The sequence below is a fragment of the Sinocyclocheilus anshuiensis genome, unplaced genomic scaffold, assembly GCF_001515605.1.
Source record: "Sinocyclocheilus anshuiensis isolate Anshui unplaced genomic scaffold, SAMN03320099.WGS_v1.1 scaffold1163, whole genome shotgun sequence".
Classification (NCBI taxonomy): Eukaryota; Metazoa; Chordata; class Actinopteri; order Cypriniformes; family Cyprinidae; genus Sinocyclocheilus; species Sinocyclocheilus anshuiensis.
In genome coordinates, this window is record NW_015544295.1 from 1,227,537 (window position 1) to 1,253,290 (window position 25,754).

General features: G+C 36.4%; 1 protein-coding gene across 2 annotated transcripts; it reads left to right on the top strand.

Annotated features, from left to right (window-relative positions):
- Positions 1-578: 578 nt before the first annotated feature.
- Positions 579-17,269, top strand: LOC107698096 (leucine-rich repeat LGI family member 3-like). Of its 2 annotated transcripts, XM_016499007.1 has the most exons (10): positions 579-635; positions 4,201-4,504; positions 6,207-6,278; positions 8,641-8,712; positions 10,521-10,592; positions 10,888-10,959; positions 11,306-11,475; positions 13,994-14,158; positions 14,501-14,591; positions 16,387-17,269. In XM_016499007.1, the coding sequence occupies exons 2-10, from the start codon at positions 4,293-4,295 to the stop codon at positions 17,114-17,116; spliced, it is 1,656 nt and encodes a 551-aa protein (XP_016354493.1). In that variant the 5' UTR covers positions 579-635; positions 4,201-4,292; the 3' UTR covers positions 17,117-17,269. The 2 variants fall into 2 exon arrangements, with proteins under 2 accessions (XP_016354493.1, XP_016354492.1); XM_016499006.1 differs by lacking the exons at positions 579-635; positions 6,207-6,278 and adding an exon at positions 7,069-7,140 and having other exon boundaries at positions 4,024-4,504.
- The last annotated feature ends 8,485 nt before the right edge of the window (positions 17,270-25,754 follow it).

The following is a 25,754-nucleotide window of genomic DNA, read 5'->3' on the forward strand; positions in this document are numbered from 1 at the left end:
GTTACTGCTCCATAGAACGGAAGTCATGACTCATATCCTGATGACTGATGAAAGCATATACAAAGCAGGCCTAAATGAAAAGTGATTTAGATTACCTGAGGCAGATAGATAGATAGATAGATAGATAGATAGATAGATAGATAGATAGATAGATAGATAGATAGATAGATAGAATCTGGCATTTTTATCCTGTACTGTTTGAACCAGTGCAAAAATTTGAAAAGAAGACCATAAAATCTTTGGCTCCAGAATGATTGCGGAAGAGCAGATATAGTGAAGTGAAGGCCCTGCTCCAGAAGCACAGCTGGTAATGCTATGCCTGTGGGAAAACTGCTGACGGTGCAGTGTGAGAAAGAGAGGACCATAAAACACGTGTCTGACTCTCTGCCCAAGGGCCACATAAGTGATCTGGTATCTCCACACCTCACCCTGGGCTTCTCGGAAGTGAGAGCATGACTCACAGAAAGCCTGTGGTCTGTGTACCTGTGACGTGGACTAGCTGAGTGGTGTCAGCTGGTGACAGCCGTGTCTGCCGCTGCAGTGCCACCCTGCCAAGAACACAGTGACCACGAGAGCAGGAAGTGGAGGGGAGAAAGAAAACGAAGCCAGTTCTTCATTCAGAGGAAGTGTTGAAGGTAATGCTCTAGTGCCCTCTTGTGTTCACCTATCATAATAATCACTCCGAGCACTTTAGATCACTCGAGCATATGTTTGATTTAATATCTTGAAAAGAGTGCCACTTTATAATAGTCTGATTTAAATGTATTAAAGACGCTCATATACTTAAATGAACAATTATATTTGACAAAATGAATATGTGTACATATTCTTGTTTACTAAGGCAAGCTTCCCTATTATTAGCGTTCATACTCTTCAAAGATACATTAGAATGCATGCAGAAATTTGATATTTTCTACAGATGTGACTGGATTGCAGATGTGAACTGCAAGTTTCACTGTTCAATGTTGCATTTGAAATGAGGTCAGTAGCTTTACTCAGTTTCTGCAGTATCGCATGTCCTGATATAACTTATCTTCTCTTCTCTTCTCTTCTCTTCTCTTCTCTTCTCGTCCTACTGTAAAAGCCATAGCTATTAAATATTTACAGTAGATAATACATTTTAAATATATTATATTATTATGTTAAATGAACAATATTTATATTAAGATAGTGTGTGTGTGCGTGCGTGCGTGCGTGTGTGTGTGTGGGTGTACTATAAATAATAATAGTAAATATTACCAATTTCATTTTCTGTTTATACTTAATAATAATATTTTAAAATGTGGTGTCTGATGCTGCTTCTCCAAATTGAAGTCTCATTCATGTCTGTAGAATAAAATGTACAGAATGAGTTGCATATCAAAGGCGTAAAAATTCATAGGACTAATGTGATAGTGATTCCTCTTTTTCTTAAAGGAATAGTTCACCCTAAAATGAAAAGCTGTCAACAGTTACTTAATGAACGCGACTGGGCTTAAATAAATCGATCAATGTTTATAAGTGACTAAAAGACTTAAAACTGTACAGAATGAGTTGCATATCAAAGGCGTAAAAATTCATAGGACTAATGTGATAGTGATGCCTCTTTTTCTTAAAGGAATAGTTCACCCTAAAATGAAATCTGTCAACAGTTACTTAATGAACGCGACTGGGCTTAAATAAATCGATCAATGTTTATAAGTGACTAAAAGACTTAAAAATAAATCTGTTCATTAAGCGATCAATGATAAAACTGCTGTATTAAATACTTTTTTGAATTTTTCGCAGTGTCTTTATCAATTGTTTTAGGGGAATGGACTTTATTCATGTTTTCATAATGTTAATCTTAAAAATCTTAATTTGTGTTTCAAAAATGAACTACGGTCTTATGGGTTTGGAATAACATGAGAGTGATTAAATGATGACGGAAATTTCATTTTTGTGTGAACTATCCCTTTAACAGCCTATGTGTCTAGAACAGAACTAATATGAACTAATGTGAAAACGTGTGACCAATAAAAGACTGATACGTCACAGTGCAACCTCGTATCTGAAACACAAACTTTAAAGCCACTGTTTTTGTAGGAATGTGGAGTTGATTATATACTTTCACATTTTTTATTTTTTTTTAATTTGTTATATGTTGAATGAATGTTTTTAAATAAGGCGCTACAGAGCTGACATCAGATAATATCATAAAAGTCTAGGCTGACTGCCCTCTAACACTGTACATGTTGTATATCAAACACGCCTGATTCAAACCATAAGCTCAGTAGTAAGTCCAAGACCTGATAAAAGTGTCCGATAAGGGGAAAATCCAAAATGTGTAGCCTATTGTTGGTGGGCCCAGAACTTTTTTGTCAGCTGTACCCCTTATATGCAAAATATTTACCCATCCTTTTAGGTTTACAGGTATATTTCAAAAACTTATTTGCATGTTCACATTTCTCTGATGTTGGTTAATAATTACATGACATGCAAGTAAATAGATAATATATATATATATATATATATATTTAATTTTTTGTATTTATTTATTTATTATTTATTAATTTGTTTTGTAAGTGTTTTAATATTACTTTGTAGCTGGACATGAAAGTGGAAACAAACTTTTTTTTTAGTTGTGATAGTTTCTCAGTTCACATTACATTAACACTGACGTTTTAGGAACTCAATAATAATAATAATTATTATTATTATTATTGTTGTTGTTATTATTACTATTTGGTCACTTACAAAAACCAGACAGAAAAATCGACACTGAAAAAAAAGAGAGAAGAGAATAATTTAATTGTATAAATTCTTAAAGTTAAAAAAATATGTACAATAACATCTTAAATGCACCACAACCCCCTATAACATCTGCCATTAAGTCACAGTACGATGTATATTTATTATTAAAATGTGGTGTTATTATTATTACAAAACGAGGGTGAGTCTTTTCTGTTTCCTATTGAGAGAGGGACAACTCGCGCGCTCACATGACGTCACACAGACATAACGGTATTTAACTGGCGTTTAACAGTGTATGAGTGTATGAGCGGTTAAAACTATTTTTTTACAAAAAAAAGTCGAAAAACCAGTTTGTGTGAGCAGTATAAATGCGGTACATACCCCGGAACAGACAGTCCGTCAATTTAGGACTATTTATCATGTGTGAAATCAATTATACCGTTATAGAAAGAAACCGTTATACCATGAGAAGAACTGTCCCATTATTATTATTATTGTTGTTGTTATTATTACTATTATTATTATTATCATCAATTTTTTGTTTAACATTATTGTAATTTACTACTGTATTAGCTGACAAATAATGAATAATAATAATTATTATTGTTATTATATTATTATATATATTATTATATTATTATTTCACACTACAATACTCATTTTTGTGTCTTCACTTTCAAACATTTAAACCTTTAACCATTTTAAATCCTCAAGCTTTTATTTTGGCAGATGGTGAAATGCTGCAAACTTCTGCCCACAAAAAGTTTGGAAATTATCTGAATGTGTCCATAACATAAACCTAATGCACACTGCCTTCCCAAATGGACGTTAAACTTGGAAGACATGCAGAATTGAAGTTTGCTTCATTTACTGTATTTGAGCTGTTCACTTTGAAACATGCAGCACATCAGACTATACAGTTATTGAATTCAGTCGAGCCTTCAATTTGATAATCGCACTATGCTAGTCACGATTACCATGTCGTCTCATTTATTTATTTTTGTTTTACAATGGACATAAAATGAATTATAGTTCCTTCATGAATACTGTTCTAAAAGGTGCTTTTTCAAGCTTGTGCACTGGCTTCTATAAGATGTGATGCTTGAGCATAAACAAGAGTTTTGTAGTACATTATTTAGTATAACCTCCACTGACCGGTCCATCACCCCTGCCTCTTCATCTTGGTTCAACCTCCCCATCCCACTACTTTCTCTGCTGTGTTCCCTGCTGCAGTTTAAGTGTTAGTCCATGCGATTGTTAATAATTCAGTGTCAGCGTTGCTGCACTCTGTCTGGTCTGAGGCTGAGCGTGTGCAGAGCAGCTCTGGCTGATACGCTCCTGCAGTCTGTGCACAGAGAGAGAGAGAGATACGACTGCAGAGAACACTGAGAAAATCAAATACACCGTCATACACGCACCCACTGCCCACTCTCTCTGTGTTCATCTCTTCTGAGCCCAATTCACTCCCTGGATCTTCTTCTCTTGCAGTTTTCTTGATAGGGACGGATAGAAACCAGGATCATCCAGCCGTCTGTGTTTCTTGACTGAGACAACTCAAGCTGGAGAAGAGAAGGTGGAAGATGGTGGAAGCAAGGCCCAGATGGAGCCTTCGATGGCCAGATTGGCGGCTGTCTGTTTGTGTCCTGCTTTTCTGTATGTTTGGGATGGCGGTGGGCCGCAGGGCTCCCAAAACCCCTCGATGTCCAGCCACCTGCTCCTGTACTAAAGACAGTGCCTTCTGCGTGGACACCAAAGCCATTCCCAAGAGTTTCCCGCCAGGTATCATCTCCCTGTGAGTACTGGAAAGATCACGTGTGCCTATTTCTTCTCTCATTTTTTTTCTTTATATTCAAATAGGGGAAAGTTGCTCATTTAAAATGACTGTTATCATTGACTTGCCATAAACCATTTTCTCAGCAGCTTAACATGGATTGTCTAGAGTTAATGATTTATAGGACGATTTGTCTATTATGTCAAGTGACGTCGTTCCTTGTGACATAAGGGTTTATGTGATTAGAACACAATCATAAAGAAGTCTAAACAAAAAAATAAAGCCCTATTTTCCATATAGTGACAGTTTTTGGCCTGTAAAGCTAAAAAAAGGACAACAAAACATTATAAAGTAGTTGTATTGCCATATATATTCCAACCTGATGTTTGTTAGTCACTGACATTTATTTTTCACCTTTGGTAGCACATTTGTAATTAAGGGAATTATTAGTGAACAATGGCTTCATTTCTGTCTGTTTGTCACACAGATCTGTTTTATGGCTTGAGAAGACTAACGTGCATATATAGTGCATGTTATGTAATATAGAGTCGAATGGACTACTTAATGAGAGTCTTGTATGTTGGTGAACTATTCCTTTAAACTGACTAGACAGATCAACAGAAAGTCAGCTTGCTGAGCTGATAAAAGATGTATGCTGCTCAGCTTATGTCTGCTGTAGAGACTCAACCACAGAAACCTCACCACACACACGGTTATTATCCTCTGGGAGAACATAACTGCAGATACCATTTATTTCCTCTCTCTCTGTTTTATATACAATATTATTAAGTTCACTGAAGTTGTCACACGATTACACTGTATTTCATTAGATACTATTTGCAGACAAGTCATTCGTTTATAAAGACTTTTGTAACCAGGTTCATTCAGGCTTATTCATTTTGAAGAAAGTATTATTAAAGGCCTTTGATTTAGATTTCATGTTAGCTGAGTAATATAGAAAGTTTTGCACGCTGATGGTGTCCTTATTTTCAGACTGAGAATATAAGAAGGAAGGAAGATCTGTGTCCTACTTTCTAATAATTAATTTGTGAGATCCTTTCAGGTGTGCAGAGCAACCGTTTAAGAAAAAGGCCAAACATAACTGCTCAGAATTAGACTAAAATGACTTTTAACTATATGTAAATGATATAAACATTGGGAAAAAGGGGTGCTTCTCCTAAATTATTCATCATAATGCTAGTGGTATACTTAGAGTTAAAGCCCCTAAATCTATTATATGTAAGTATTAAATATGAAATGCATACTCATCTCATGCTATGCACCCAAATGATACTTCAAATCATGAAGCTTGCTTGAAGTTTTTTGACTTGGGCTAAAGTAACCATAATAGCAGAACACCATTGGAACTACATATCAACATGATAAAAATCACATATAGTGCCTTGCAACCACAAAGAGATTCCCTAGCATCCACCATAAACATCTTAGCATTGTGGTGGTTTTGCACAGGAAAGCATCATTCATAATGTGTTCAGAAAATGTGAAAATCTAGTTTTGTGTATAAATGTTCACTCAAGGCAGGGTTTTAGAGACTTAAAATGAGAGCCTTCTGCAATGTGATTTTCAGATGTTCTGAAGAGACTTTTCTGAATTCATGAGTTTTTACTTTAAGATGACTGTAACAGCAACTATATTTGTGATGATGATGATGATGATGATAATGATAATGATTATGATGGTGGTGTTTGTGTTATTCTATCAGGACTATGGTGAATGCTGCTTTCACAGAGATTCCTGAAGGAGCTTTTTCCCACATGCACCTACTGCAGTTCCTGTAAGTACCAAATGCACAATAATCCACCTCCGCATTTTCTTATTATGGCCTGTGTGTGTTTGAAAGTGAAAAAAAGAGTGAGGATTGTAACGTTCGTCAGCTGCATGTCTGAGCAGTGTGTACTGTGATGTGTATCAGTGACAGACCCTCCATTTACAGACTGCCCACACTCACACAACAACAGTGTTTCTGTCCTCGCTCTGTGTGTGTGAGAAAGACACAAGAGAGAAGTTTGTTTTCAAATGACAGCATGCCAGTTCTTCAGTCTCTGAGACAGTAAACAAAATAGACACGTCCTGCAATATCAGTAAAATATATTAGTATCATACATGTAATGTTTAATTATATTATACAAATAAATAACATAAAGCAGTGATACTAGATTTGCATGGTGATCTTTCGGGCAATACTGTTTTCAAATGTTTGTGATCTTTTAGACACAGAGTTAACATATTTTTCTCTGTGTTTGCGCACAAATATGTACATTACAACTTCAATATAATAAATGCATACTAAATAAATACATACAGAACACCCTTGAAACTGAACATGATAAAAATCACATAGAGTAAACATCTTAGCATTGTGGTGGTTTTGCACAGGAAAGCATCATTCATAATGTGTTCAGGAAATGTAAAAAATCGAGACTTAAAATGAGAGTTTCAGATGTTATGAAGACATTTTTCTGAACGCATGAGTTTTTACTTTACGATGACTGTAACATCAGCTATATTTGTGATGATGACGATGATGATAATGATTATGATGGTGGTTTCTGCTATTCTATCAGGACTATGGTGAACGCTGCTTTCACAGAGATTCCTGAAGGAGCTTTTTCCCACATGCACCTACTGCAGTTCCTGTAAGTACCAAATGCACAATGATCCTCCTCTGCATTTTCTTATTATGGCCTGTGCGTGGAAAAAAAAAAAGTGTGAGGATTGTAGTGTTTGTCAGTTGCATGTCTGAGCAGTGTGTAGTGTGATGTGTGATATCAGTGACAGACCCTCCATTTACAGACTGCCCACACTCACACAACAACAGCGTTTCTGTCCTCCCGCTGTGTGTGTGTGTGTGTGTGTGTGTGTGCGTGTTTTCCAATGACAGCATGCCAGTTCTTCAGTCACTGAATCAGTAAACACATTAAAAATGTCCTGCAATATCAGATATGCAATGCTTTGTAAAATATATTAGTATAATACATGTAAAAATGTTATATGTAACATTTAAACTATGTTTCTGTATGAAAATATGGTGTTGTTTGTATGTACTGTCAGCAGTAATATCTGTACTTCTCGTTCTGTTCCTTGCTGAAGTAATTTGCATATAGCAGTCAGATGTCATGAAGACGGTGTGCTTTGCGGTGTGTCTGTTATTTGAGACCAATAGGCAAGGTGTGCTTTCAGCCACAGGAATTTATTGTGGATTCATAAACTCCAAAGGCAGTGATAATGGATTTACAGGGTGATCTTTCATGCAATGCAGCCTTTCAGTGTTTCTGATCAATTAGAGACAGTTCTTAAGCAACAAAATTTAGATTTTTGCACATAAATATTTATATTACATACAATTTGACATTTTGTATGACTCTAATTGGCAATAATTGTGACATAGTGTTGATTAGCACAGAAAACAATTCCCCTCAGTTTATGAAAACATCTGAAAATCATGTTTATGGTAAAGCACTTACATTTGAAGTACAGGGTAAGACATTGCACTGAGATAAAAAATTAAAATAGACAGTTTCAAACATATTTTAACTCCTGTCACATTTTAACACAATGTGTTGTCATATAGACAATTATTATAAGTGCATGCCTTTTGTAAAAAAAAGTACACTTTAGCATACTTATAAAAAGAGTACTTATTATTATTATTATTAAGAACTTAAGTGTGCTTTTCTTATCCACTTAAGTAGGACTTAAGTGTATCTTTATGTGTAATTTCACAATTACTTATGTTGTGTTTGAAATATGGTAAAAGTGCACTACTAAATGTACTGACAAGATTTTATGATCAACTAAATACTTTAATGTCATTTCTATTGAAACGTCTATGTCGCGTGTGTAAATATGTTTGTAATTACACATTTGAAAGGATGAAGTTGCAATTTAGTACATTTAAAATATATTATCTTTAAATATGATATCGAATAGCATGCTACTTATACATTTATAATCAAGTACTATACATGTGCTTTAGTATGTTAGTCAACACATCAAAATAAATGTACTTATTTACAGCAGTAAAATAGTACTGGCCCTAAGAAAGTCTATAAACATGTCTAAAATGTATGAGAAATGTTCAGCTCAATGAAAGTGCAAGCTCTTTATCTTTGTCTCTTTCTCTTTGTTCTGCACAGGCTGTTGAACTCCAACACATTCTCGCTGATTTCTGATGATGCTTTTGCCGGTCTTGGACATCTGCAGTACCTGTGAGTATGTTTCCATGTTGCTTGATGGATGGATGGATGGATGGATGGATGGCCTGATCGATGGTTGGCCTGAAGGATAGAGGAGGAGTGGGTTGATGGGTGGGTGGATTGATCACTTGCCCAACAGATGGACAGATTAGATGTTTCAGAATGTCTTCTGTTGCATTTTAAGTGTGATTTATTCTGATGTTTTTTAGACACTGGCTTTTGGTCACATAAATGAAAGAATGAGCTAAAAATATGCAGCTTCTTTTCGTTTTCATCATCTCCTTAGGGTTTTGAAAGTGTTCGCTCATTATAACCAGACATGTAAGGTTTATACTATTTTTTTCTTATAAAATCAAGCCTGAACGCAAGTTACGTAATCGGATTACTTTTTTCAAGTAACTAGTAAAGTAATACATTAATTTTTAATTTACAACAAAATATCCAACTTATTTTTTCAAATAAGTAATGCCGGTTACTTTGTTTTCCCATTTATTCACTCATTACTGCACAACCGTTTTGAGGCTTATTCATTTCACACACTTTTGGTGTGAAAGGGTCTTTACAGTTGCCAGAAATATAACTTTTGAATTTTTTGTTATTAATAAACAAATAAGCAAGCCTAGCCCAGGTGACAAAAAGTAACACAAAAGTAACGCATTACTTTCCATAAAGAACTAAGTGACCCAATTAGTTATTTTTTATGGAGTTAAGGCCCGTTCACACCAAGCACAATAACTATAAAAATAACGATAAAGATATAGTTCTAAAAATCGTTCTCAGTATTAAAGAATAGCAGAGTCCACACTACAACTATAACGATAAAGGCACAGAGAAGCAATTTCGTTGGAATCACTTTCAGAACGATTTTTTTCCAGCTGATGAATGATACAAACATTGACAGCCAATCAGAATCCATCCTGCTGTAACGAGCTCGAGAATTTAAAGCGGCAGACGAGCGTGCGCTTAGAATAACCCGACGATATCGTTCACTGGTGTGGACGCTAATATCGTTATCCTTATAGTTATCGTTATAGTTATTGTTTTAGGTTTGAACGGGCCTTAACTCAATATTGTAACGGATTACTTTTAAAAGTAACTTTCCCCAACACTGCATTTTATTATATAATAGCAGATGTGACACCTCTTAAACAAAAGGAAAATTTAAATCAAATACATTTTAAAAGCCACTGAGATGGATTGGAATATTCATATCTTTCTCCAGGTATTAAAAAGACATCTTTGAGCGAGACTTGTGTGTGCATGTCTGTGTCTCTCATCTTCATGCTGGTTGTGCAGTTTCTTCTTCAGAGTCCTTCTTAAGATTCAGGTCGCGTCTTTCAGACGAAAGCATTGGCAGCTCAATGACTGCAGAAAGAGAGTGAATGAGATAAGAGAGAGAGAGGGGGTGGAGGACTTGCTATTACAGAAAGCTTTTAGCATTAATGAAAACGCCCACAACCTCAGTGTCATTAAGCTAAAAGCTTTAGCAAAGCAAATGCGGCAAGGTTTGCAGACGGAGGCAGGTCTTCTGAATGCAGTGACTCATGAATCCATCAGGGAACAGGCAGCATGCCTTTGCATCCTTACTGTTTATCACAATAAGCATAGGGGGAGAAAATATGCCATTTGATTAATATCCCTGTCCTAATCTTTTATCTTCTCTCTCAAATGGTGCACGGCACCTAAATCATGTTAATGACTTCACCTGCAAATTTACAAATATTTAATTTCGGAGCTGTCTGACAAATGAGTTGTTGGCTGAATTAATTTACATGACTTAAATGGCTCATTTGGCTATACTGGATTCTGCTTCTTTACAGATTTATTGAGAACAACGACATCCAAACCCTGTCAAAGCACACATTCAGAGGACTGAAGTCTCTGACACATCTGTATGTATTGCATCTACCTATGAAGTAATCAATTATCAGTGTATTGATTCAAAAATAAAAATGTTAATAATCGAATAAATCCATGATATGTATATGCATTTAAAAGTGTTAATTCTCTACAGTTCCAAAAGAGTTCAGACTCATTTGGAACAGAAAACTTTTTTATATGGTCCAGTCTTCAATACTCAAATCACACAGTAATGTGATAGTTATTGTACCGTAAAGATTAGAATAAAGAATGGAGGGATAAATAGGTCATGTTATGTCTCTCTGGTTTGAATTTTCTTCATGTCAGGTCTCTGTCCAACAACAACCTGCAGGTTCTTCCCAGAGATCTCTTCAAACACCTGGACATCCTCACTGACCTGTATGTACCAGATTCCCAAATATTCCTCTGTGAGGGAACGAGCTTTTTCTTTTCATGTATACAGACCCATTTATGCTGTATGTGAAAAATAGTAAGCATTGTATTATACAGTAAAAATGTTTCCAAAATAAAATGATTACCTTTTATTTTGCATTGACTGTACTGAAGCTAAATCAACTTTCTTAGATATAAAAATTAAATATATTTCTTCACAAAACTAAATAAAAAAACTCTCAAATTGTCCATGGATCCCAGAATGAAAACCACTCACAGATCAGAGTCAACAGGGGAAAATTCATGTTTTTTTTTATTCTTTTGTACCTTTTTATTTCTCTCTCCAATGCAGAGACCTGCGAGGGAACTCGTTCCGTTGTGACTGTAAGATCAAATGGCTGGTTGACTGGATGGAGAAGACCAACACCTCAGTTCCCGCCATATACTGCGCCAGTCCTTTTGAGTTCCAGGGTCGACGCATCCATGACCTTACACCACGTGACTTCAACTGCATTAGCGCAGGTGAGCCAGTTCAGACCTTAACACATGTTATTTGAAACTGGTAGCTGAAATTTAGTTGAAATCTAATGGTGATATTTCTAAATCTGTAAAACATGATGTAAACTACTGTATATTACCAAAAGTATGTGGGCATCCTCTTTTAATCCCAGACTCCAGTTGTAGGCCAACCCAGAAGTTAGCATCACTTTGGTTCCCTTGATAAAAAGCCAGTGAAGATAAGCTCTATGACCAACAAAAATGTATTATTCTTACACATTTTGTGTGGGTGAGGGTGACCCGCACCACACAGCCCAATTAAACTATTTTTTTATAGAAAGCTATAATAAGAACAGTCTTCATCTCATTCTGTGTTAGTGAGCACTTCTCCTTTGCCGAGATAATCCATCCACCTCACAGGTGTGGCATATCAAGATGCTGATTAGACAGCATGATTATTGCACAGGTGTGCCTTAGGCTGGCCACAATAAATGCCGTCTAATCAGCATCTTGATATGCCACACCTGTGAGGTGGATGGATTATCTCAGCAAAGGAGAAGTGCTCACTAACACAGATTTAGACAGATTTGTGAACAATATTTGAGAGAAATAGGCCTTTTGTGTACATAGAAAAAGTCTTAGATCTTTGAGTTCAGCTCATGAAAAATGGGGGCAAAAACAAAAGTTTTGCGTTTATAATTTTGTTCAGTGTACAATCACCAGACGTTATGATATTAATTAACTTTACTATGAATGTGTGACAGCGTCACCATCATTAATCTTTGGACAGCTCTTTCAATCTTTGTTTTAAAATTTTAGGTAGAATAGTTTGCAAGAGAGTGATTATAAACACAATGAGGCTGTGAAAGTGGACTGGTGAATGCACGACCACTTGTCATAGAATATAAAATTAACATATCTTAAGCAGATTTTAACCACGGGCCTTATTTCAGGCATTTCACCTAAAACCCATTCAAAATCCCATTGACTTCAGGATGATGGAGGATGAAAAAAAATTCCAAGTTTCAGGACTCATTCCTGCAGCACTCTATCCAGTGACATTCTAGAAAATTCTGTGCTTTCAACTTGGTTGCAGCAGTTTGGGGACGTTCTTAAAGAAATGGTTTACTGACTCCTGACTGGCCCGCACAAAGCCCAGACCTGAACCCCACTGAACAGCTCTGAGGAGTCAGACTCTTTCTGCATCCATGTTCTAACATCAAGTAGAACCCTGCTGAAAAAGCAGCATATGCTGGTTAGGTATGTTTTGAAGCATGGCAGCTGGTTTGAGCTGGTTTAAGCTGGTCCTTAGTTGGTCATGAGCTTGGTTATAAGCTAGTTATGAGCTGGTTTAAGCTGGTCATGTGCTGGTCCTAAGCAACTAGCTCCTGCTCAGGACCAGCTCAGGACCAGCTCAAACCAGCTGCCATGCTTCAAAACATACCTAACCAGCATATGCTGTTTTTTTTTTTTCAACAAAGGCCTGGGCTTTAAAATTAAATGTCCACATTATTTTGGCCACGTAGTGTTACTGGATTTCTGCATTGTCCTGTGCTGTGACATGCTATAATCCATCTAAAACTTTTAGAACAAAACGTTTCTCATTTTTCCATAATTACTGCACATGCATTATACAAAATTCATAGTAATTGAAAGTCTACATGGAATATCTGTTGGTTACACCACAGGATCATTTAAAGGTGTCATGAAATGCAGTTTCAGTTTTATATTATGTTTCTTAAAATTATAAAGTTCACAATGTTTTTTTATGGCACTAAAAAGGTCCAATACTTTCCTATCCTAACTTTCTGCAAACAACACTCAATTTGAAGTGGTGATACCTCTAGCAAAAACAGAAGTAAACAGCCACTGCTGTGATTGACTAACTTCACTGCACCGTATCCAACCTTCATTTACAGCATGTTGTGTGTTTTTATATTAGAGATGGCAACCGATGTGACAGAGCTATATATGTTTGAGTCTGAATCAGATCCTGATCAGGCAGAAGAAATTGAAACGGCACAACAGCAACATAAACTTTAATAAAAATATTCAACGTAAGCAAATATTTCTGATCTGGCTATTCACTAATTTTATTAGTAGCACTCAAACAACGATATGCTTGAGTATTAATAGTGTTACACGCTGATTTGATGTTTATTGCAAACACACTGCAAGATTAAAAATGTATTTCTAATGCTCAGATCTTTAGCAAGGCTATGCAAAGTTTTTGGATGTGCAGTTTCTTTACATCCACTGACAGAACAACATCTGAGTTTGACGGTTTTACTCTTCAAGGAAAATTGTGATGTCACGATTCTCCCCATTTCAAATCCTGGTGTTTTAGAAGGGTAGAAATGCATAATTTATCATTTAAACTGGAGAGTTAGTTTTGAGTTCTGAAACTTGCATGTTTGTTTTTATTTCAGAGTAGTCTTATATGTGTAAATATCAAGAACCTTTTGATTCTCCATTTCATTTCACCCCTTTAAAGTATACACAGTATACCCTGGCTCTGATATGAAATGCTCTTCTAATCCAGATTTTGCGGTATATGAGACATACTCATTCCAGTCCCTGTCTGTGGAGTCATACGAGTTTAACGATGACCAGTACGTAGTTTTCGCTCAGCCCAACACTGGAATCTGCACTGTGTTCATTTGGGATCATGTGAACATGCTTTTCAAGACACATTACAACATCACATGTAAGTCAAAAACTACAAAGCTGTAAGTGGAGTTTTTTATTACTTGATTCATTAGAACCAATAAAAATAGACATTCCCATAGAAAATTAACTATGGAGGTGTTCTCTGAAGCAGTGGTTTTCTAACCTTTTTTTTCATGAATCCTATGTTTTGCAACAGTAACTTAATGTAATCTTTTCAGACACTTCATTTCACAAGGGAAGGCTCTGAATATTGCAGAGGTTAGAAAACCCCTGCTCTGGAGTATTAAATCATTACTCAAAATGCATCAAGATTCATTTATGTTACATGTTTAAAATGTAGTTGCATTCCGTTTCAAATACTAATGTATGTGTATTCCAGCTCGTTCTGCTGTGTATTGTAAACCTGTGGTTATCAACAACACTCTCTACATGGTTGTGGCTCAGCTCTTTGGAGGATCCCACATCTACAAGTATGTTTAGACTATGTGCACTACTTTTTTAAGACTCTATTGTGGAGGCTCAAATATTGTGCGGATGTACTTTGTGTATTATCAGAATTAACCCTTAATGCATTTTTATTTACTTATTTATTTTTGCTAAAGGTGCAGTAAGTAGTTCTTTAGCATTAACATCGCTGTTCTTCACATACATTAAGTACTGATACCTCAACAGTCTCATTGGCAGTCACTGCAGTGCCATCTATTGAATGGCTCAATGTATCTACATGGATAGGATGAGTTTTATGTAAATTACACTGAGTGAGTTTTAGAGAGTGATATACATAGTAATGAATTCCTTTGCCTGTCCAAACAAAAAACAAGCAACTTGTGCATCACTACTTTCCTCTGTCATCAAATCTATCCACCCAGTCAGAACTGTGAGATATAAACTTGCAGTTCTGAGAAAAAAGTCCACATTTCAAGAGTTCACATTTTACAATTCTGAGCTTGTATCTCACAATTCTGAGTTAATATTTCACAGAAACCTATTTTTCTAGCAATCCTGACCTTTTTTCTTCAAATTGTAAGATAAAAAACAAAGTAGATTTACAGGATAAGATAAGAAATAAATCTGATAAGAAAAGTTTACAACAGTTTGAACCATTTATATCTGACAATTCTGTTTATATATCAGTATATAGTTTATATACAGAGTTCTGGCATGAAACTCTAGATGGCGCAGTCTGACAGGTCTAGCTCAATCTGACCTGGCGACATCCTTGTCACATGGCAGCTGATTGGTTCTCTCCTATATCGGTAGCCAATGAGCTTACTGCTTAATATTCAAATACCTGGCTTTTGTTTGCTGTAGCAGTTTTGCAGCGCACTTCAGAAACCCTCCACCTTCCCCAGCTCCACCTGTATAGATCTGCTACGGGGTGATTCAGCACTTCAGAAACCCTCCACCTTCCCCAGCTCCACCTGTATAGATCTGCTACGAGGTGATTCATGTATGCTATATGGGGGTTATTTCATGTATGTTATATTTGCAGCAGCAGTATTTCTTACATTCTCACAGCAGCATGTTGTGGATGTATTGGCAGTAGCAAGTCTCGGTACTTGCTCTGCCGCAGCAGCAGCGTAGCAGATCTATGCCGCCAAGACAAAATACATTAACATTGTCATGTACATTACCATGCCAATCACTCCGAGAGTTGTCATGACAGAAATATAGTTTATATCTTACAAAAGCACATTTTTGTCTCACAATTCTGGCTTTTTTCTTGCAATTATGAGAAGAAAAGTCAGAATTGCAAGATATAAACTCAAAATTCAGATTTTTTTTCTTGCAATTCAGAATTTGCATTTTACAGTTCTAATATCATATCTCACTATTCTGAGAAAAAAAATCTGAATTGTGTGATTAAAGATTAAGTTACCTTTTTATTGTTTTATTCCTTGGCGTAAACGTGCAGTTGTAAGGTTACAACTTGCAATTCTGAGGAAAAAAGTAAGAATTATGAGATATAAACTTGGAAATGTGAGAAAAACAGTTGCAATTACCTTTTTAAAATTGTTATTCCATTGTGGAAATAAACTTTCGTAGAGGGTGACCCGCACCACACAGCCCAATTAAAATATTTTTTATAGAAAGCTATAATAAGAACAGTCTTCATCTCATTCAGTTTTAAATTAGCACCAAACTACTGAATGCACCTTTTATTTGGTAAAATGTTTCAGTACCCAAAGGTTGATATAGTATCTGTTTGCATGTGCTTATTATCATCATTATGACATCATTACGACATCCTGTTGTTGTTCTCAGATGGGAGGAAGGTCCATTGCGTTTCGTCAAAATCCAGGACATCGACACCACCCGTGTCCGTAAACCCAACTTCATCGAGACTTTCCAGATCGAAGGAGACTGGTATTTTGCAGTAGTTGACGGCTCTAAAGCCGGATCCACCAGTCTGTACCGCTGGAACAGTAACGGCTTTTACTCACATCAGTCCCTCCATCCCTGGCACAGAGACACTCACATCGACTTCCTAGAGGTGGACGGCAAACCTCGCCTCATACTCTCTAGCGCCTCGCAGCACCCTGTGGTGTATCAGTGGAACCACAGCCAACGCCAGTTTGCCTACCACTCTCAGATCACCGATTCAGGCGACGTGCAGATGGTGAAGCACTTCTGGGTTCGAAAAGTGCTGTATCTCTGCCTCACGCGCTTCATAGGAGACTCGAAGATCCTGCGCTGGGACAACCAGCGCTTCGTAGAGATTCAAACCCTGCCGTCACGGGGCTCAATGGCCGTGTATCCGTTCAGCGTCGGAGTGAGGCAGTACCTTCTGCTGGGCAGCGATTATTCCTTCTCTCGGATCTACCTGTGGGATGAGCTCACTCAAAGATTCCAGCCCTTCCAGGAACTCAACATGCTTGCGCCTCGAGGCTTCAGCCTGGTCTCTGTTGACAATAAGGATATTCTGTTAGCGGCCAGTTTTAAAGGAAAGACCATGGCCTACCAGCATCTAGTTGTGGATCTCAGTGCAAAATAGGCAGCTGGAAAGGTTTTGTATAAGTGCGTAAATGCCAAAAAGTGCAAAACTTCCACACTTTTCTACATCTGCATTCACACATGAATTGATCCTATCATTGCTAAATACTCATACATTAGTTACTGTGTCTGTAAGCCATCATCAACTCAATAAACATGTTAAAACTTTAAACTGATTACCCATTTTTGGGTCTTTAAATAGCCTAAATTAGTGCTGTCAAATGATTAATCGCGATTAATCGCATCCAAAATAAAATTATTTTTTACATAATATATGTGTGTGTACTGTGTATATTTCTTACGTATATATAAATAGGCACACATGCATGTATATATTTAAGAAAAATATGTTGTTTATATATTAAATATATTTATATGTAAATTAAACTATATGAATATAAATATATACATGTAAATATTTTCTAAATATATACTGTATGTGTGTATTTATATATACATAATAAATATTTAATTTGGATGTGATTAATCGTGATTAATCGTTTGACAGCACTAGTCTAAATATTTACCATATGCATTGCAATGATTACATGTACATTGTTCAGCAGTTTCATATGAAAAAGGTGAATTATATTTTTTGACAGATGTTACTCCCTGATTCGCGTATCATCATAACATGAACGTCTGAAAATACTTTAAGAATATTGTGTTCCTAAGAAAAATAGCAAGTTTCATGTTCGTTACTCAGTTGAGCTTGACTGTTAAGGCTTTGCTTTAAGGATTCTCTATGCAGATTATTCTCTGAAAATGGACAGCAATTACTAACTGGTAGGTAAACCAATAAACCATCTGCTGTCATCAGCATGCATTGCAGTAAATGACTGTGGTGGAAATGTCATTTATGATGTGCCACAAAATAAAGTTGAAATACCTATCTGTTTATCTTGCACAGGAATTTCTTTTCTTTCTTTCCGTCTCTAACCTTGTGTCTATTCTTCTACTCCCACTCATTCCTTTTTGTCAACAGCCTCCACGTCCTTCATGCCAAAGATGAAGAGCTTTTTCTTTCCTGCTTCTTCTGCTGTCTTCATTTTAGCTCAATCTATGGTGCCAAATTAGTCAGAGACCGTGTGATCATTCCCCTTTGTCTGGGCAGTGTAGGATCTAAATATATTACTGTAATAATCGACCAATTCTGGTCAAAATTCCAACAAAAAAAAAGTAGTTATGACAGTCAACTATCACGTACAAATATTTATTCAGAAGTGTTTCTTGGTTTAAAAAATTGATATAGCCTAAATATAAATTGTTGATTGAATTGTGTGTCAGTGACTTTCAAAGGAGCTCTAAAACTGCATGAAATATGTATAACTTTTACGGTGTGTGGATAATGTTTTTATCTCTTTGTGAAGTTGGAACTATAATATACCATAGGCCTAGTCTACTATATAATTGGTGGTGGTTTTATTTGCATCTGGCGGTTTTGTTACATTTTAAAACATGTTCCACTCTTTGTTAAAACATTTTAATAGTCTACTAATAGGGATGTAACGATTAACCGTGAGCCGGTTGAAAATCGATTCAAATATGTGATGATTCAAATCGGTTGAGATGCTAAACAAATCGCGATTCATTTAGGGGACACATTTAATTGATAATTTGTCTTAAATCTAATTTTGTTAAAAATATATATATAATAATCGTGAATCGAATCGAATCGTGAAATCAAAATCGTGAATCGAATCGAATCGTGAGTTGAGTGAATCGTTACATCCCTATCTACTAATGTGTGCTCAAGAATGTCCTACCATGTTGTTTACTTTTAAAGATTTAAATGCTTGGAATGTTTGACATCTCAGTGCGATGGTGTCATAATCGCGTAAATATGAGACTGTTCTGGATTCTTCGCTGGTTTACCGCGCTATTATTCGCTCGCACATTTTCAAGGATGTAGGCTACTGTAGCTGGCGATTATTTGCTAGCTGTTCCTTGCAGACGGATTTAACTCGCATTTCAAGATGACATCGGAGACAGGAAAACACGCTCCTCGTACATCTACTAAACTGCCGGACACAAACAAGATGTCCGACGTTAGAAAGCAGTGGACCCGTCTGGAGAAAATAATCTGGCCCGTTGCTCCCGATGGCTATATCCCCAACTCTGTCGTCAGGAGCTTGGCTCCGTATCCAAAGTTCAGTAGTCATTTCGCCAACAGGAGGCTCCAGATAATGGCACAAATAGAAGACGCAACTGTCCGTTCGGCAAAACAAAGGCGACAGTTAAAGTCTTTTCTCGAAAAGTATTGTCCTCTTAAAGAAGAGCAACAGAACAACGAAGAAGGCGAAATCAGTTTGGAAAATGTTATAGAAAGTGTGACTGAGGAGACAAACATAACAGCAAGCTTGACATCACTTCAAAATAAGTCCGCGGAGACAAAGACAGGGGCCAGCTTGACTCGAAGAGCTGTGCCCCAGAGCCAATACCTCCAGAACAGACAAAAGTTCCTACAGCAAAATGCTTCTTCTGTAGTGGATCTCCAGACGAACAGTTCTTCTGTAGATGATCGTCAGATGAAAGATTCTTCTGTAGATGATCTCCAGATGAATGCTGCTTCTGTACAGGAGCTAAAGAGCGAGGAAGATGGTAAAAAAGATCAGAGCCTTTGTGAAAAGAGCGATGCTTTTCTCACAGAGCAGTCAAAGAAAGTGAAGAAAGGTCAAAACACCGGTTTTAAACTCCCAGAAGATGTGAGCACAAGGTTGCAGGAGGAGCAAGATGAGTTGCACCAGGAGATTAAGGAGCAAAACAAAAGTGACACTACAAACAAAAATGCACATGTGCCAGAGATTGGGGCTCCGAAGCGGACCATGCGGCATTCCCCCTTAAAGAAACTGAAGTCCTTTGTTCCACCTTTTCCTCTGCTGGGCGACAGAAGGCCTAATTCTGTCCTCATTTACCTTTACAGGAGATCAAAAGAAGAATCAGCCCATGAAGTGGTGAAGCGGGCTCCAAAAGTGGCTTAGACCGCAAATAAAACATTTTTTGTGCAAAATAATAAAAAAAAATGTATAAGACTTCATTTTGTCATTTAATTGTCATCTCATTTATTGCAATACATTCTGAGAGCATGGTTTATAATGACCTCAAAATTCAATGTATTTTTGTCCAAAAACAATAATTCAACATTTTCAAAGAATAACGTGTGCATGAAAAGGCCCTGAAGCTAAATCATCAGGTCAAACAAAATTGCATGCATATTAGAGACATACAGATCAGAACTGAAAGAGCTGAAGTACTTTGGTGTCTAAATAAATTAGTCACTTAGAAATATATTGTCTTTTTCATTTAATAAAAAAGGCGATGGACAAAATAAAATGGACAAAAAGTAATGGACAAAAGTAAATGGATAGAGGTAACAACTAATTGTTTTATTTGTTCATATAACTGTTTTTAAAAGCTACCGTGTTAGTGTTAGCATAGCAGATGCACAGCAGACATACTGTTCTGAGATGAGAGAAAATAGATCATTTGTGTTCCAAAGATATATCAAAATACTTAAATGTGAATCTTTTATAAACAATAACATACTGACGGTTTGTTGTTTTTGTTTTAATACAGTAACGGATTGATTCAATGTATTAGAAAATGACTAGGTTTTCGTCACCACCGTCAGATTTGTCAACTCTGTCAGGTCTGTCACCCCCATCAGATGAATATTTTGATAATATTTCATTATGATATTTTATATTTGTTGAGGAATTGTTGGTCACATGTGAAAATATTTTTTCACATATTTCACATATGTTTTGAAATGTTAAAAACATATTGATTGCTGATAAAGATCAAGTTGGAATTATATTACACAGTCCAATGTGAAAAGCATGAACGAGCATGAAGATTCAATGAGTTTCCAGAAGGTCAATAAATGGTTGTACATGATAAATTAGCCTAGATCATAAGCAAACAAGGGTTCTTCTTTTTAAATCTGACACTTGATAGTTTACTGCAGGCTCAAATGTTAAGATATCTCAAACTCATTGGACAAGCATAAAAACAAGTACTGTATAATTGATAATACAGTAACTTTTGGTCCCAAACAAAGCCTTTGATGGACGGCCAACTCTTTCACATGTGCAGCTCTTGACGGAGATCTTCAGTGTAAATAACTGCCACGGGTTCTGGAACTGAATGTTTCATTTGCACAGGATCTTCATTCACTCGAATGGACACAGTATATTAATTACTATGAGAAGTATTCATTCTCGCATTTTTATTGCTGTCATCTTTTTAGAGTCTTGCTGCATCAGTTCAGTTTTAAATTGTAGGGTGTTAGGTTCATTGTTTGCCCTTTTTGTGTAGCTTAAAGTAAACACTCTCGGCCATTTTTAATACAGCGAGTATCAAAAGAAAGACATTACGAATAAAGGTTTGTTCTGTATTTTTAAGTCATGTTCATTTTCATTCCTGGCATTCAGCGCCTTTTGATCCCCAGCAAAGATCATGGTCTTATTGCCATAAAATTTAGAGCAATATCAATAATATTTAGAACTTCAGGCATATTTAGCTAAGTTTTAAATCACATTTTAAGGCAATAAGATCATGCTATTAACAGGGGACTCGTATAAAGTTAAATAGTTAAAGTTGTATAGCCTATATTTCTTATCGAATACAAATATATTCTCATTATACTGTATTTTGTATAAATTTTTCTCGTGTGTTGACAAAACGAATAAGCACCGAGATAGACAGGAACACCATGCATCACCCCTCAAAAAACCTAACTGAATGAATAAACCCTTAAAAAAATGAATACATTTGTCGGCCTCTCTCGGTTTCCGTTTAGCTATATTATTTAGTTCCAAAAACACAGGGTATTTTTATGATTAGTTTCTCTCTCTCTCTCTCTCATAGGTGTTAAATACATGTTTAAAAATAGCCTATCGTGGCAATATTCAATTCCACAGTCGTGGCAATATTCAATTCCACAGTGCAGGCAAATTAAATCTATAATTATTATTATTGTTATTATTAAAATGCAGTGTTTTATTAATATTATAACATATTAAGATGAACATATTAACATTCTAATTAAATTATTATTATGCATTATTATATAAAATACTACTACTACTATTTTATTATAAACAATATATTACATTTAAAATTAATTGTAAAAATTGGAATATTCGAAATATTTCAACTTTTTCCCACATTTGAGTTTCACTTAGCCTATATAGCTATTCTATCAATACGGTCCAATTTAAGAAAATATATCCTTTATTGATCTCAGAAAGCTCTTTCAGAAAAGTGACTTTATTTGTTGCAATTTACCTTTGTATAGACCTATACCAATTTAACACTATGGTATAGTGCTAATGAGAGTGCATGCTCTCTGTACAGTTTTTCTTAAGACACAATCATTCATTTAATGTTATGACAAAACTAATAACGTGCGTTTAAACAAAATAAGCCATGGTTTACAGTCAATTTAGAACAGCTAATAATAATAATAATAGGCATTCAGCTGTATATATATCTTACCTAAAACAGAAAACCTTTAAATAATATTCCCTCTGCACTTCCCTGTCGAAAAAAACAGCATATGCTGGTTAGGTATGTTTTGACGCTGGGATGCTGGTTTAAGCTGGTCCTTTGCTGGTTTAAACTGGTCCTTTGCTGGTTTAAGCTGGTCCTTTGCTGGTTTATGCTGGTCCTTTGCTGGTTTATGCTGGTCCTTTGCTGGTTTATGCTGGTCCTTTGCTGGTTTATGCTGGTCCTTTGCTGGTTTATGCTGGTCCTTTGCTGGTTTATGCTGGTCCTTTGCTGGTTTATGCTGGTCCTTTGCTGGTTTATGCTGGTCCTTTGCTGGTTTATGCTGGTCCTTTGCTGGTTTATGCTGGTCCTTTGCTGGTTTATGCTGGTCCTTTGCTGGTTTATGCTGGTCCTTTGCTGGTTTATGCTGGTCCTTTGCTGGTTTAAGCTGGTCCTTTGCTGGTTTATGCTGGTCCTTTGCTGGTTTAAGCTGGTCCTTTGCTGGTTTATGCTGGTCCTTTGCTGGTTTAAGCTGGTCCTTTGCTGGTTTATGCTGGTCCTTTGCTGGTTTAAGCTGGTCCTTTGCTGGTTTATGCTGGTCCTTTGCTGGTTTAAGCTGGTCCTTTGCTGGTTTATGCTGGTCCTTTGCTGGTTTAAGCTGGTCCTTTGCTGGTTTATGCTGGTCCTTTGCTGGTTTATGCTAGTCCTTTTGCTGGTTTATGCTGGTCATGGGCTGGCAAAGGACCAGCTTAAACCAGCAAAGGACCAGTTTAAACCAGCAAAGGACCAGCTTAAACCAGCATCCCAGCGTCAAAACATACCTAACCAGCATATGCTGGTTTTTTCAACAGGGTTCGTAAACCGGATTTCCACATAAGTGCGCGCACACCAACCTGGCGTGGTCTAAAGTTAAAGCTGAATAAAGCAGGCATAGCACCAGCAGGGTCACTCATACTTCATTAAATAAATAATTTTGCTAAATTACATGGAACCGCAGTGGCACAGTAACCACAAGGTCACAGGTGTATGTTTCTAGAATTTACAACGGCTTCGAACGCGGCTCATCCAATCAGAATCAAGGAGCGGAACTATCGTCTTGTTTACTTTTAAAGTCACACTTGATTGGTCTGCAGTTCAAAGCGATGTCACAAACAGCACTGTAAGGTTGATCTCGCTGTTGGCCTACGCTGCTTTTCCGATTTAGATCGTGATTCATGGACCTAGCTTAGAAGATGCGAGGAATACACGCTCCTCGTCCACCAATCAAATCGCCGGACATAAACAAAACGAGGCTCGATTATAGAAAGCAGTGGACCTGTCCAGACAAACTCTTCTGTCCCGCTGCTTCTTACGGTCCTTGCGAAATCAAAGGTTTATCGTATATTTGGTCCAATAACAACATCGGGTCCCAAGTTAAGGAAGACAAAAATTTCAGTTTGCCAGACAGTCAGCGTCTGTTGGTCAAGAAGTATGAGCTTACCAAAAAGGAAACTAGGCCTAATGTAAGAGCCAGCTTAACACTTCTAGGAGGTGCACCCAGGAACCAATACCTACCCCAGCATACACAGAAGTTCCATTGGACGGATGTTTCTTTTGAAAACATGCTCCAGACAAATAAGTATAATGTAGCGGATCTTCAAATGAGTGCGTCTGAGTATGTTTTTTCTGTAGAGGATCTTCAGAGGAGTCTGTCTTGTGCAGGGGAGCTCCAGAATAATGCATGTTCTTCAAGGAAGCTGAAGCGCAACGAAGATCATGAGAAAGCCTTAATACGTCTTCCAAAAATTATGCCTCAGAGCCAACATTTTTTCCAGACAAATGCGTCTTTCTCAAGGAGGTCAGCGAAAATGGAGGAATGTGATGAGCCATGGTCTCTGACTCCATGGGTGGAGAATGACAGCGAAGACGAATCGATTGAGGAGGCCACATGTATAGCAGAACAAAAGAAAAGGGAGATCAAGAAATATGAAAGCTTTCAAGCCAGTGCAAGACAAAATGTTAGACTTCCAAAGATTGGGCCTCACAAACAGAGCCACCTGCAAAAGACCAGATACTCCATAAAGCAGCTAAAGTCGTCTGTGCTTCTGTTTCCTCTGCTGGGTGAGAAGGCTTGATTCTGACAGAAGAACACAAGTGGAATCACCTTCTCAGAGAGCTTCAGAAGAGAAAGTAAAGTCAGCTGAGGAAGATATTTATTTTAGAACGTAGCCTACACTGCAGATTTATTTGTGGAAGTATTATTTCACATTTTCTGTGATATTTCAACTTTATTTTGTGACATAGCTTGCTCAGACAATTGTTGTCCAAATAGGCTATTAAATGCTTAAAGCTAAATGTATTTGAAAGGTCGCCTTTCGCATATCAAACTGGAATAACTCATAACATATAATCACTGCAATATGGTAAATATTTATTTAGCTTTTATTAGGCTATATCTTACTGAATTATTGTAATGTAACTACAAACAAAAAATATTATCATTAATGCCAGAAAAGTTGATTTGCTTGGAAAATCGCTAATGACATTTTAGAGACTCACTTAAAATTGCTGTGTAAATGTTTAATCATAAGTTATCATATATGCAGCCTACAGTATAACCTATTATAATGTCTTTGTTATAATTTTTACTTATCTAAAGATATATAAATTAAACATATGTATTCTATAATATAAACATTTATAATACTCTTGGAATAAACAGCTTCTTTACATTATTCCTGTTGGATAATTTATGATGATAAACATCACATATATTCAGACAATATAATTTATTATAAAAAGTCTATATAAACAGTAGTGCACAAACATATTTCAGGATCCACCAAACCCTTGTGAAAAATGGGTAACATTAGCATTCTTTAGGTCTACTTATGGGGAAAAAAAAAATTAAAAGAATATTTAAGTCTAAACCGAATGTAATGTTTTTGGGCACATTATTGCATGTTATTTAAAATTAAATAACACAAATTAGCCTACATGCAACTAACCCTATGTTGTTAATTAATAAATGTAGCCTAAATCCTTCTGTATGTTAGTCAACACATCAAAATAAGTTTACTTCTATAAAACAGGACAAAATATTATTTAAACTAGGGCTGCACGATTAATCGCATGCGATATTTAATGCGCATCTTGTCAGTAAAGCCGGT